A 14,867-nucleotide genomic window follows, 5' to 3' on the forward strand; every position below is an offset into this window, starting at 1 on the left:
GTAATGTCTCTGCTTTTAAATATGCTATCTAGGTTGGTCATAACCTTCCTTCCAAGGAGTAAGCGTCTTTTAATTTCATGGCTGCAATCACCATCTGCAGTGATTTTGGAGCCCCTCAAAATAAAATCTGACACTGTTTCCACTGTTTCCCCATCTATTTCCCATGAAGGGATGGGACCAGATGCCATGATCTTAGTTTTCTGAACGTTGGGCTTTAAGCCAACTTTTTCACTCTCCTCTTTCACTTTCATCAAGAGGCTCTTTAGTCCTTCTTCACTTTCTGCCATAAGAGTGGTGTCATCTGCATATCTGAGGTTATTGATATTTCTCCCAGCAATCTTGATTCCAGCTTGTGTTTCTTCCAGCCCAGCATTTCTCATGATGTACCCTGCATATAAGTTCAATAAGCAGGGTGACAATATACAGCCTTGATGTACTCCTTTTCCTATTTGGAACCAGTCTGTTGTTTCATGTCCAGTTCTAACTGTTGCTTCCTGACCTGCATACAGGTTTCTCAAGAGACAGGTCAGATGGTCTGGTATTCCCATCTCTTTCAGAATTTTCCACAGTTTATTGTGATCCACACAGTCAAAGGCTTTGGCATAGTCAATAAAGCAGAAATAGATGTTCTTCTGGAAGTCTCTTGCTTTTTTGATGATCTATCGGATGTTGGCAGTTTGATCTCTGGTTCCTCTGCCTTTTCTAAAACCAGCTTGAACATCTGGAAGTTCACGGTTCACGTATTGCTGAAGCCTGGCTTGGAGAATTTTGAGCATTACTTTACTAGCATGTGAGATGAGTGCAATTGTGCGGTAGTTTGAGCATTCTTTGGCATTGCCCTTCTTTGGGATTGGAATGAAAACTGACCTTTTCCAGTCCTGTGGCCACTACTGAGTTTTCCAGATTTCCTAACATAAGAATACACAGAAAAACTATACAAAAAAGAACTTAATGACCCAGATAACCATGATGGTGTGATCACTTCCCTAGTGCAAGACATTCTCGAGTTCAAAGTCAAGTGGGCCAGAGGAAGCATAACTATAAACAAAGCTAGTGTTGGTGATGGAATTCTGCTGAGCTATTTCAAGTCTTAAAAGATGATGCTGTCTGTTAAATGCTGCACTCAATATGCCAGCAAAGTTGAAAAACTCAGCAGTAGCCACAGGACAGAAAAAAGGTCAGTTTTTATTCCAATCCCAAAAAAAGGCAATGCCAAAGAATATTCAAACTACCACACAATTGCACTCATCTTACACGCTAGCAAAGTATGTGAGCTAGCAAAGAATGCTAAAAATTCTCCAAGCTAGCCTTCAACAGTACGTGAGCTGATAACTTCCAGATGGTCAAGCTGGATTTAGAAAAGGCAGAGGTCCAGAGATCAAATTTTCAACATCTGTTGAATCATAGAAAAAGCAGGAGAGTTCCAGAAAAATATCTACTTCTGCTTTATTGACTACGCCAAAGCCTTTGACTGTGTGGATTATGACACACTGTGGAAAAATTCCTAAAGAGATGGGAATACAAGACCACCTGACCTGCCTCCTGAGAAACCTGCGTGCAGGTCAAGAAGTAACAGTTAGAACTGGACATGGAACAACAGACTGGGTCCAAATGGGGAAAGGAGTACGTCAAGGCTGTATATTGTCACCCTGCTTACTTAACTTATATGCAGAGTACATCATGAGAAATGCCAGGCTGGATGATGCACAAGCAGGAATCAAGATTGCTGGGAGAAATACCAATAATCTCAGATTTGCAGATGACACCACCCTTATGGCAGAAAGTGAAGAGGAACTGAAGAGCCTCTTCATGCAAGTGAAAGTGGAGAGTGAAAAGCTGACTTAAATTTCAACATTCAAAAAACGAAGATCATGTCAACTGGTTCCATCACTTCATGGTAAATTGATGGGGAAACAATGGAAACAGTGACAGAGTTTATTTTCTTGGCCTCTAAAATCACTGCAGATGATTTTCACGAGTGAAGCCATGAAGTTAACAGATGGTTGCTCCTTGGAAGAAAAGCTATGACCAATCTAGACAGCATATTAAAAAGCAGAGACACACTACTTTGCCAACAAATGTCTGTCTAGTCAAAGCTATGTTTTTTCCAGTAGTCACATATGGATGTTGAGTTGGACTATAAAGAATGCTGTGTGCCAAAGAATTGATGCTTTTGAACTGTGGTGTTGGAGAAGACTCTTGAGAGTCCCTTGGACAGCAAGAAGATCAAACCATTCAATCCTTAAAGAAATCAGTCCTGAATATTCATTGGAAGGACTGATGCTGAAGCTCCAATACATTGGCCACCTGATGTGAGGAACTGACTCTTTGGAAAAGACCCTGATGCTGGGAAAGACTGAAGGTAGGAGGAGAAGGGGACAAAAGAGGATGAGATGGTTGGATGTCATCATGACTCAACGGACATGAGTTTGAGCAAGCTCCGGGAGTTGGTGATGGATAATGGAAGCCTGGCATGCTGCAGTCCATGGGGTCCAAAAGAGTCAAACGCAACTGAGCAACTGAACTGAACTGAAAGAAACAGGGGGTTAAAAAGTAACTACATTAGTTTTTAATTTAAAAATGTCAAGCTTCCTAAAACGTCCACATCCCACCACTCAAGTTATGGACTTCTACTAAGATAATGCCTCAGCTTCTGGATTTAGATATTGGCTTCCAATGGTATTATTCTACACCACATTCCTTTTTTAAATAATTAGATTAAAAAAATCTCCAAGGCTGATATATACTTTTATCCCTCAGAATGACAAATCAGAAACAAAAAAACATAATGTAGTTTGATTGTGCTCTGGGCTCAGTCGTTCAGTCATGTCAGACTCTTTGTGATCCTACGGACTGTAGCCCACCAGGCTCCTCTGTCCATGGGATTCTCCATGCAAGAATACTGGAATGGGTTGCCATTCCCTCCTGCAGAGGATCTTCCCAACCAGGGATCAAATCCACGTCTCCTGTGTCTCCTGCATTACAGCCAGATTCTGAACCCACTGAACCATCTGGGAAGCCAAGTCTATTTACAAAAGCAAAACCACAGTTTTCATATTTAATATCTTTGGGAAAAAAATATTAAGAGTGACTTTCAAAGGGCTTCTGAGTCGGATTTCTCTCAAGTTTGGCTTGTCTATCATATTTCTTTCTTAATTTTATTATTATATTTTTGATTTTTAATTGGAACATAGTTGACTGAAAATGTTGTGTTAGTTTCTGCTGTAAGGCAATGTGAATCAGTTATACATAAACATGTATCCACTCTTTTTTAGATTCTTTTCCCATAGAGATCATGATAGAGCACCTATCGTATTTCTGATAGCTTCAGACAGCTCACTAAGACACATCATTTTAGCTGTGAAGTGAAAGCAGTTCTTTACTGAGATAATGATCAAATCTGATTTTTGAAGCTCGTCTGATGCTTGAGAACAAACATCTCTACTGACCCATGCCCATAACACTCTGAAGGGTTTCCATGCCTGAGACTGTCCCTCAATAAAAATTTTAAATGAACATCTTGTCTTCAGAAAATATTGGTACTCTGAGGCACTTAGTTCTGAGAAACTGCAAATCCAGATACTTAGAGTTCAGCATGATGGATAACAAGCCAATCAAAACTGGATGTGAAACAGCTGTATACAAAGATTGATCTGAAAGAAATGAGTTAAAGAAGCAACAATTAACACAGCAGAGGATCCCCCAGAGTTAGAACAGAGAACAAAGTAACAAAATATGGGGCAACTTTGCTCTAGGGTCCTCAGAATTCATTGTGATTATTTGTTAATAGATGTAGATTCAGGATGATCTCTTTAGACTAATTTCTTAAACTAGACTTTAATTGGAGAAGGAAATGGCAACCCACTCCAGTACTCTTGCCTGGAAAATCCCATGGACGGAGGAGCCTGGTAGGCTGCAGTCCATGGGTTCGCTAAGGGTCGGACACGACTGAGCGACTTCACTTTCACTTTTCCCTTTCGTGCACTGGAGAAGGAAATGGCAACCCACTCCAGTATTCTTGCCTGGAGAATCCTAGGGACGGTGGAGCCTGGTGGGCTGCCGTCTACAGGGTCGCACAGAGTCGGACACGACTGAAGTGACTTAGCAGTAGCAGTAGCAGTAGCAGTAGACTTTAATGACGATATTATTTAAAATCACAGTATTATGGTTTCTTCAAATTACACTTTCATTTTTATCCTACTGAAGAGAATTTGTTTGGAGGAGGAATCATGTACTTTTCCCCTGACCATGTTGGCTACTTCTTCCTTATGTATAGCTGTTTTGGGCAACAAATTCTTGTCCTGGCAACCAGTGCTGTTTTGTTGCTGTTGTTTAGCCACTAAATCATGTCTGAGTCTTTGGTGACACCATGGACTGTAGCCCACCCGGCTCCTCTCTCCAGGGGAGTTTTCAGGCAAAAATTCTGGAGTGGGTTGCTGTTTTCGTCTCCTGGGGATCTTCCCTCCTGACCCAGGGATAGAACCTGAATCTCTTGTGTCTCCTGCATTGGCAGGTGGATTTTGAACTGCTGAGCCACCAGGGGAAAGCCGACCACTGCTGTAGATCAGCTCTGTTTCCCTCTGGATAATAGCTTCGTTTCAGCAATGTCCAGGTCTCCACTCTGTTTCTATGCCCAACTTAGAGAGAAAGGACTTGTAAACTAAGAAAAAGTAAACTACAAAGTACTTTTTAAGAGATTAGGGTTTATTTTTCATAGGGATTCTGAAATTTCTTTAAAGTTTAGCGTCATGGGCAATTTTTAACGCTTTTGAGTCAGTTTCATTTATTATAAACTCTTGCAGAAAAATAAACCTTCCAGTATGCCTTTTGTTTGTGTTTAGATTTTTCCCCTTTGGGTAAGAACAGAAAGAACCATAAAGACAGTATGAATCAGCTAGCTCAAACTCACCGATGTCATCTGAAACTGTAAAGGGACAAAGAATTAAGAAAGAAAATCCTACAGTTTTACGTCCAAATGTGAATGCCTTGAGATTGGGGCGGGGGGTTGTGAGTAGAACTTTCTTACACTTAGGGAGATCTAAGATCCAATGGTAATCTTAAACTTTGGCTATAAATTTATCATTTCTAATTGTAGATCTTCAATGCTGCTGCTGCGTCGCTTCAGTCATGTCCGACTGTGCGACCCCATAGACGGCAGCCCACCAGGCTCCCCCGTCCGTGAGATTCTCCAGGCAAGAATACTGGAGTGGGTTGCCATTTCCTTCTCCAATGCATGAAAGTGAAAAGTGAAAGTGAAGTCGCTCAGTCGTGTCCGACCCTTCGCGACCCCTTGGACTGCAGCCTACCAGGCTCCTCTGTCCATGGGATTTTCCAGGCAAGAGTACTGGAGTGGGTTGCCATTGCCTTCTCCAGATCTTCAATACAGATTCCCAAAATATAAAGTTTAGAAAATACCTCCTTGCCCCTTATTATGCAATTATTAGTGCCTAAACTTTGGTACCTGCTGCAAATGACAGACTCCCTTTATATAGGAGCTGCCTGGATGAAGCCTTTGACTAAAGTGTAGATGCTGATAGCTTTTCCTCTCTATTTCTCTCCCTTTTGCAATTCATAGCTGTGTAATTAGAGATTAGTATCAGCAAATGCCTGAATTTTCTACTTCATCTTAGAAGTGAATTTCCAAAGAAGGTATCACTGTTAAATAACTCACCACCTAATCCTTTCTGTTTTCACCAAAGATTTTTAGCCATCACCTGCTTTTCTGGACAAGGGATTAAAAAGTCCCCAAAATAGCACAATCAAATCATTTTGCCTAAACAAAGAGATTGAATTAAGGGTGTTGAATGGACTCTGTTTTCCTTGGGCTATGAGACTCTGCAGTGTGAAATGTTGTACATTCTCTGTCTGCCAGTTCTGGTTCTGCTCATTATATATAAAAAGCTTCTCCATCCCATTTTCAGCTTCCTTTTTTTTTCTTTGAACAGAAATGCTGGCATGCAACTTACCTCCAGGAATAGTTCTGAGCTGATGCTCTCAACTTACTCATGAGAATTACATATCTCTCCTCTTTGGAAATATTCTCCCCCAATTTCTGTAATTATGACCCCAGAAGAGCTAGGTAATTTCAGTTAAAATGAAACATATAGCTTTGTAGAACATACAGGAAGCAGACTACTTCATAAAGGAAGGAGAGATCACAGTGTTGATTTCTCATATCAACAATACGCCTTTACAATCTAAGCCACAAGAAACATTTATCAATAAGAACATCTCTTCCCTTGAAAAGGAGATTTTTTATATGTAAATCTCAGATACAGCACAGAGTATTTAAATTCATGCTTGTATATTTCTTATGTTGAGAAGGTTTTCAAATAATGACAATAACATATAAGAGTGGTAGAACATTTTTACAGTTTTCATGTTGGAAAATACCTATTAGGTATATACCTATTAGGTATATTCTTCTAAATACCTATTAGAAGAAGTGATAAAATATATTGAAAAGAATCTAAGAGAGCTCTTGACCGGGCTTTTGTTTCTCATCATGCAATTCTATTTCTGAATCTTTTTCTCAGTCAGTTTTAAAAATAAAAACAATATGGATAGAGAATTGGTAAGATTAATTTGCCTGTTGAAATGAGAAAAGCAGAAGAAGAATCATGAGCTTTGGCCTGTTACTGTCACCCCCTGTATAAACCAATTACGTATTTTCAAAGGGTTACTTTCCCAGTGCTGTATTTAATGATTACGTCCTCGTGAGCACAGGTTCGCGACTCCCCACTTTTTCAGCCCGCAGCCCTGGCGCTGTGTTTACTTACAGAAGCACAGTTTTCAGACTTGTCTTCCACAAAACCAATCTGGCAGGGTGTTCTCTGATTCTGCAGCCAGTAGTCTGTAGACTCCAGCAGGCTATTACTGCGGAGAACCTAAGGGAACCAAGAAAACCTTCTCAGAGCTACTGGCAAGACTTTCTATTTAAACAAAGAGCTCTTTTCTGAAGAATCTAGAAGTGTTTTGCTGGCTTCAGAGCATCTGGATATTAGGAAAAAAAATACTTCCAGGATAATAGCACCTCTAAAATGTGTAAAACAGTCAACCAAGAATCCACTTTAAAGGAACGCACATATTGTTTCTTCTCTCATCTAATTCAACATCTGGAAACTTCAGTGTACCTGTGACTTTTGCATAACTTGCAGTCAAATGACTGTTTGGGATATGGTTCAATTGGCAATGGGGATCACACTTCATTTAAGTGTTGGAGCTCTTTTACATTCTATGAATACTTTTGATTGAAATGTAGTGTTTCTCCATTTGGTGCAATAATGAAATTATTATTCTTTAGTTTTCCAGCTGTGCGAGCCTATCTATGAAATAAGGCACAGTTCTTTTAGAGCATTTAGGGTACTACACTAAGTTTAAAAATTATTAGGAGTAAATAAGTGCATTACAACAACCATTTCCCTTGTAGAAACAGTACGGAAATGCAAAGTGAATTTCAATACTCAAATTAACAACACCAAATATGGTTTACAAATGTCTTGTTTCTGGGCTTTGATTTTAAAGAAATAAAGAAAAATCGTATTTCTGAACTGAAACATTTTCAAGATGTAGTCTCATAAACAACTAAATGATTCAGCTTCTGATGTTCTAATGCAATTTAAATATTGTATAAGATTTTTCTCATATAAGATTTCCACTGCTCTCCTGGTACTCTCTACACTATTAGGGCACATGTCTGCCAATATTTGACAACCACCTTTACTTAAGTAATAGAATAGATTTAATCAGTTTGGTTACTGCCACAAAAATAGAGTGACACTTCAATTATATTTCATTTGCACACTGAAGGATTGTCTTCCTTTATTCTATAAAAATACTTTAATTTTTGTCTCTGCATACTGAGTTAACCAAATATAATTCTGACACATTTTTCTATAACATTTTTGTGTTAGCCACATGACATTATTTTAATATTTTTCCCCCTCAAGGTTTATTATTATAGAGATAACAAATTTTCATCATTCTTTTCCAGAACAATACCAAGAGACAGTGTGGATGGACTTCAGTTATCACTGTAGATGAAAGCTGGAGATGAAACTTCTCAGGTCTCTTAGAGTTTATCTAAAAATTGTGGTTCTTAAAGTGTGAGTTGGGACCTATAGAGGTCCCTGGAGCCTTTCAGGGAGTCCAGTGGTCAAATTATTTTTATAATAATATTATCTTTATTTTCTCTTTTCAACTGAATTGTCTCCTGAGTACTCAGTGGAGTTCTCCAGGGTCCACACAAGGTGTGATAGTGTAATAGGCTAAATGCAGAAGCAAATAGTAAAGTCCAGATGAGTTCTTTTAAGTTAGATATTAAGGAGCTTTGCTAAAAATGTAAAATAAAGTTACTCTTCTCACTAAACTGTTTTGTTTTGGAAAACATAGGTATTGGCCATAAAAATATGTATGTTAATATGTAGTGTGTTTATTTTTATTTTAAAATTATTTTTAAGTAATAAATTATGGCTATTTAAATTCTAATTGCTATTTAAAGATTAAAGAAATACATATTTAGAATTTTCTTAGCATTTTTTCTTATGAATTGTTATTTTCTTTTAGCTGCTTTAAGTTTTTGTTGGGGCTGTCTATGGGGTCGCACAGAGTCAGACACGACTAAAGCGACTTAGCAGCAGCAGCCCAGGTCCCACTAGTGGTAAAGAACCCGCCTGCCAATGCAGAAGACATAAGAGACACGGGTTTGATCCCTGGTTTGGGAAGATCCCCTGGAGAAGGAAATGGCAACCCACTCCAGTATTCTTGCCTAGAGAATCCCATGGACAGGGAGCCTAGTGGGCTACAGTTCACAGGGTCACAAAGAGTCAGTTATGATTGAAGAGACTTAACACACATGCGCAAGTTTTGGTATTTTTGTTTCTCTCTATGCGGCATCAGACTTCATCAAAATATCCTTAAAATATGATTTAGCAAATAGAAAAAGTTATTTTCAATTTTTTTAATTTAAAATTTTTATTTTATATTGAAGTATAGTTTATCAACAATGTGTTAGTTTCAGGTATACAGCAAACTGATTCAGTTATACATATACATTGATCTATTCTTTTTCAAATTCTTTTCTCATTTAGGTTATTACAGAGTATTGAGCAGAGTTCCCTGTGCTATATAGTAGGTCCTTGCTGGTTACCTATTTTATATATAATAGGGTTCATACGTTAATCTCAAATTCCCAATTTATCCCTCCTTCAACCTTTCCTCTTTGGTAATCATAAATTTGTTCTCAAAGTCTGTGAGTCTGTTTCTGTTTTGCAAATAAGTTTATTTGTATCATTTTTCTTAGATTCTGCAAGTGAATCAAAGACAAATATGATATGATATTGCTTACATGCAGAATTTTCTTAGGTTTAATTTATAATATGGAATATACCAATAGCAACCCATATAAGCAAAATTTTCACAAGGTCCCCAACATTTTTGGAGTGCAAAGGAGTTTGGATTTCAGAAACATTAAAATTGAGAACCATTGATCTAGATTAACTTTATTTGAAGCAGAAAAAGATTCTCAGTCCACTTCTTCCATTGCCATTCACTTTTACTTCCAGCATAGAATAGAATTTAAGAAAATGGACATTAGTGATCTGTGTTGAAATCTTATCCTGGTCATTGGTAGCAAGAAGACCTTGGATGGCTGATTTAAATTCTGTCTCAGTTTCTACACCTGTGAACAGAGACAGTAAATACCCACTTGGAGGTGGGATCCCTGGGGTATTCATGAGATGACGTGTGTCAAACACGGCAGTGTGCAAGATGGTACGTCATCCTCTCAATACACGGTTCTCATTGTTACTGTTTGGTACGAACTACAGAGGAAAATAGAAAACTGGATGTCTTTGTTTGAAATTAGTACATTGAAAACATTTCAGATGTGTGAAGACAAATTTTCTTTAGCAAATTTTCTGACCTAAAAAGTGTAAGTTCAGTTTCACGTGTTGCTGTGACCCTAAAACTGCTCTGAAAAATAAAATATATCATGCATTTAAAAAATAACTAAAATGCAACCTAAATCTTTCAATTGCTTGAGAGCAAATATTTTGAAAAGAATGTCTCTTGTGAGAATAATCATTCCCTGTGTAACTTTAAAGTGTGAATTTTATTCATCATAATTTAAAAATAGCTTACTTGATTTTATAAATAATTAAAATAAATTTCACTATTTATTTAGAGATATTAGAGATTATTAAGGAGAAAGAAATGGCAACCCACTCCAGTGTTCTTGCCTGGAGAATCCCAGGGATGGCGGTGCCTGGCGGGCTGCCATCTATGGGGTCGCACAGAGTCCGACACGACTGAAGTGACTTAGCAGCAGCAGCAGAGATTATTAATTATTTAATACTGTATATTCTTTAATTATTGACTAAGAAATACTACATTTAATTGAGAAATCTCTGGGCTAAGGTCCTATTTAGTTATTATCTGAATTAAACATCTAGACTTATGAAGTAGAATTTAAGGGCTAATATGTGACATGTGCTTAAAATAGTGCTTGGTATGTAGCAAGTGCTCAATAAACATCAGTTCAGTTCAGGTCAGTCGCTCAGTCGTATCCGACTCTTTGCAAGCCCATGGACTGCAGCACGCCAGACCTCCCTGTCCATCACCAACTCCAGGAGTTTTGGAGTTTCAGCTTCAGCAGCAGTCCTTCCAATGAATATTCAGGACTGATTTCCTTTAGGATGGACTGACTGGATCTCCTTGCTGACCAAGGGACTCTCAAGAGTCTTCTCCAACACCACAGTTCAAAAGCATCAATAAACAGAAGCTCTTACAAAAATTATTATTCTCTTTGTCCAGACTTCAAGGGATTTATACTTTTTCTTCACTCTGTGAACCGGTCTTTCTAGTCCCAAAGCCCCCATAACAGATTGCTCCTTGCTCCACAGCAAGGTAGTAAAGTTACATAATTTCTCATCTCCCAGTTCTACCAAATATATGTCTATGCATTTATCCATCTCTCCCTCAGGGACCTGTTCTGGGTGGTCAGAAGGTTTGAGCTCTAGACCTGGCCCTACTGTCTGTGTGGTCAGGTTATCCACCAGCTCCCAGACTCAGTTTGTCCTTTGTACACAATCAAATCATGTGATTTGAAGAGCCGGTCTCTGGAACAACAGTAATTCTCTGCCTCTCTTCTCCTTTCATTCCTTCTGCTCTTCTGATTCCCAAATATATTAATAAGCAAATAAGCAAAGAGAATAAAAATGCAGGCATCAATAAACCATTTATCATCATATGTTAAGCAATTCTGACCTGTGAAAAGCTTTTGGTATAATGGTTTAGACAAATCATTAGAAAAAAAAGAAGAATGCTTGAAAGAAGAATATGTGCTCGAGAATGTAATGATTTTAAAGCTTTATGAATATGATCTCCCTGCAGAGAGAGTCACTTTCTGATGGGGGTAGGGAAAAAGAAAATCTTACCATGCTTTCCATGGCTCGTTTATTTATTTGCTATTTTTAGCTGCAAGTTCAATTATTTCAGATGAAGAGCTAATAACAAACATGCTGTGCATTCACAAGTTTGAAATAATAATGACACATTTTCTCTTAAAATTTCGTTGTGTCCTAAACAATGAATAAAGATCATTCTGCTTTCCTGTACAGTGATTTTTCTTTTTTATACAGAAAACCAGGTTGTAGGAGTTTAGTATTGATATAGAATCCATGCACTTGAACATGGATGGATTCTTGGTAACCTGAACACAGCTCTAAATATTACTGAGCAATGCTTTAAAATTAATAAAAGTAACTAAATTGGAGAAGACAGCAATTTAAGTTTAGTCATATTTCTAGCTCTATACTATCAAATGCTGTCAAATTTTGTTTTCTGATAATTGTAAGTATCATGATGTAAAGCAGCATAAATGCTCTTACAAGAGAAAATTTCACACACAAAATGCTGTATTTGCCTAATATATGTATCATGATTGGGGCTTCCCAGAACTCAGCTCAGAACCTTCTTAGGTGGGAAAGAACCTGCCTGCCAATGCAGGAGACACAGGTTCAGTCCCTGGGTTGAGAAGATCCCCTGGAGAAGGAAATAGTAACTCATTCCAGTATTCTTGCCTGAGAAATCCCATGGACAGAGGAGCCTGGTGGGCTACAGTCACGGTGTTGCAAGAGATTAGGACAGGACTAAGTGACTAAACAACAATAGCAGCGACAGGTATCACAATTAATGATGGAATTGTGCTTCACATTAATTGAATAACATCATCAGAGCAATGAGCTCATTCGTCTTCAGCAGCAGATTTATTCTCCCCCACCCCCAAACAAGTGGACTCAGAGAAGCTGAGAAGTGCTGGGACTTTGAGACATCAATGCACTCAGCTGTCTGGAGGGGGGACAGCCCCTGGTTGGCCATTCTAGGGCAAGCACCCTTGACCATCTGCTTACTGGAGTTCCAACAAATATTTTAAAAATATGTACCATAATGTGGAAAAGATTTGGAAACACTGTTTAAAGAAAAATCATCCTTTCAAATATAGTACACAGTTTCCATGGATGTGTGCTGGAGAGAAGCAAAGAAAAATAAAGAGGAGCAATAAGATAAAGGAAGCCAGACAAGCCCATTAGAAGAGTCCTGAGTATTCCCCAAAGACTCTCCAGACCCCTACTGCAGTTCTAGCCTTTTTCTAGGAAACTCAATTAAATTTTCCTTACACAAAGAGATTGTACTGTGAGCAGGCCAATTAGATTTGCATAGTGAGATGCCGAGAGTTGGGACATCCCTGGCGGTCCAGTGGTTAAGACTCCACCTTCCAATGTAGGGGGTGAGGGTTTGATCCCTGGTCAGGGACTAGGATCCCACATGCTGCATGGTGAATCAAAAAAAAAAAAAGATGCCAATAAGTTGATGAAAATGATGTTAGGGAATAATGAAGGCAGCTACTCACTAAATGCTATTACATATTTGCTCTGCAATAAACAGTGGCATCTCTACTGTGGATAACATTTTATTCCTAGAGACAACACATTCTTATAAAATGCACCTTTTTGTGTAAAGTTCTGTGAGTTTTGAAAAAAACACATAGTTATGTAACCACCATCTCAATAAAAATGTAGAACAACTGTTCAGCTTCATCACCCGCAAAATTCACGTCTGCTCCTTTTAGCTGAAATGCCTCCCAAGTCCCAAACTCTGGCAGTCTGATTTGATATCTGTTTCTAAAATTTGCCTTTTCTAAAATGTTTTAAGTGTGGAATAATGTAGTTTGTTGCCTTTCTGTGACCTTTTTTTTTTCACTGAGTGTAATGTGTTTAAGATTTATCTAAATAGGTGTGTGTATTGATTTTCTTTTATTGCCAGCAGTATTCCATTTTTTGGATGTATGCATGTTTTCAAAAATATCCATTTACCAGTTTAAGAATATTTGAGTAGTTTCTATTTGGGGGTAAGCTACCAGGGAAGCCCAAATATGAATGAAGCTGCTATAAATATATGCTTACAGGTTTTTGTCTGAATTTAAGTTTTGTTTTGCTTGAGAATGAGATTACTAGGTAGTGACGTAACTCAGTAAGAAACTGATGAACTGTCTTCTGAAGTGAATTTGCCATTTTCATTCCCATCATCAGAGGTCAAGTTGCTCTGCATCCTTGTCAGTACCTGGTATTGTTGGTATTTGTTTTCAAGTTTTAGCCATTCTACTTGGTTCACCATGGTATTTCATCGTGGCTTACCTTCCTTTTATTTTTAGAAGATTTTTCTCCTTTTTTTAAATTTAAAATTTTGATTTAGATTCTATATTGGTGCAAACCATATTCATCAACCATAAAGCATTACATAGACTACATTTGATCCTAACTTTGGAACGTCATTTCCAAGAGAAGGACAAGCCACCCATGCTGTTTTCATTCCCTCATTCATTCATTCCATGGCTGCTTGTTGAGCAGCTACTGTTTTTAGAAAATGTTGCTTATTTACTGGGCAATCAGGGGTGGGCAAAACAAAAATGACGACAAAGCAGAGAGTTTTGTTCTCATTCAGCCAAGGGAGGATACACCACAATCAAATAAATTTTCCATATTTATATATGTTCTGTGAAGACTACTGTGACTACTGTGATGATAAATCCAGACAAAGAAATGAAAACGTAAGGGATGCTGTTTGCAAAAGTATTTTCTGGGCTCTGTGAGGGTGGCATTGAGCAGAGATCTGAAAGAAATGAAGTGCCAGCCACACACCCAGCTGAAGGAAGAGCATTTCAGCAGAGATCACCAGTAAAAACAGAGACTCAAAGCAGAAATGCATTTGTTGATGTTGAAGAGCAGCATAGAGTCCATCATGGTTGGTGCAGTGTGAATGGCTGGGGAAGGGATGAGATAGGGCATTTTATCTTCCACTGAAAAGAAACCCATGGCTAAGGGAAACAGATATTCTTTAATGTCATGAAGTACTCTAAGTTTTAATTTAATAAATGTTTAATTATAATTTTTAGATGTTTAGTCACTGGCTCAAGTAATGCTTAATTGTTTGCTTAAATTTTTATAATAGCTTAAAAGCCTACCTCCAGCAGATACACTGAACTAGAAGTCAGAAGATTTCTGTGTCACTTTACACAGTTAATTTTATGTTGATTTAATCTGTGCCTTAGGGAACTTTCTGAGAGCTCTGTAATCTTTTATTTTGCACTCTGGGATAATATTTTTTCATTACCTCACAGGGAAACTCTTAGGCTTTAGAAAGCACACTGTATTCCTAAGAAAAGACAAAGAAACAAACTGGAAATAAAATGATTGTGTGGAGGAAAAAAGCAACACAGAATACTCAGTGGTTTAGTCTCAGTTTCTCAGAAGGTTGAATGAAATAGTAAGATAGCATTTTCCTTTTAATGATGATTCTTCTGCCGACTG

At 38.1% G+C, this 14,867-nt stretch overlaps 1 protein-coding gene across 12 annotated transcripts in view; it reads right to left on the minus strand.

The window, feature by feature from the left end:
• SPHKAP (SPHK1 interactor, AKAP domain containing) overlaps window positions 1-14,867 on the minus strand; it is a 176,692-nt gene that overhangs the window by 100,879 nt on the left and 60,946 nt on the right. For 11 of the 12 annotated variants that reach the window (XR_014080694.1, XR_014080695.1, XM_081584809.1 and 8 more), the window contains one exon: window positions 6,780-6,887. Coding sequence is in view for 7 of the 12 variants with exons in the window: in XM_081584809.1 (XP_081440935.1) it covers window positions 6,780-6,887 (108 nt within the window). In the remaining 5 variants the exon portion in view is untranslated. Of the gene's footprint in view, window positions 1-6,742; window positions 6,888-14,867 lie in introns of all 12 variants that reach the window. The other variant, XM_081584814.1, reaches the window with a different exon arrangement.

The sequence above is a fragment of the Giraffa tippelskirchi genome, chromosome 3 (assembly GCF_054371585.1).
Source record: "Giraffa tippelskirchi isolate mGirTip1 chromosome 3, T2T-mGirTip1v1.2.pri, whole genome shotgun sequence".
NCBI lineage: Eukaryota > Metazoa > Chordata > Mammalia > Artiodactyla > Giraffidae > Giraffa > Giraffa tippelskirchi.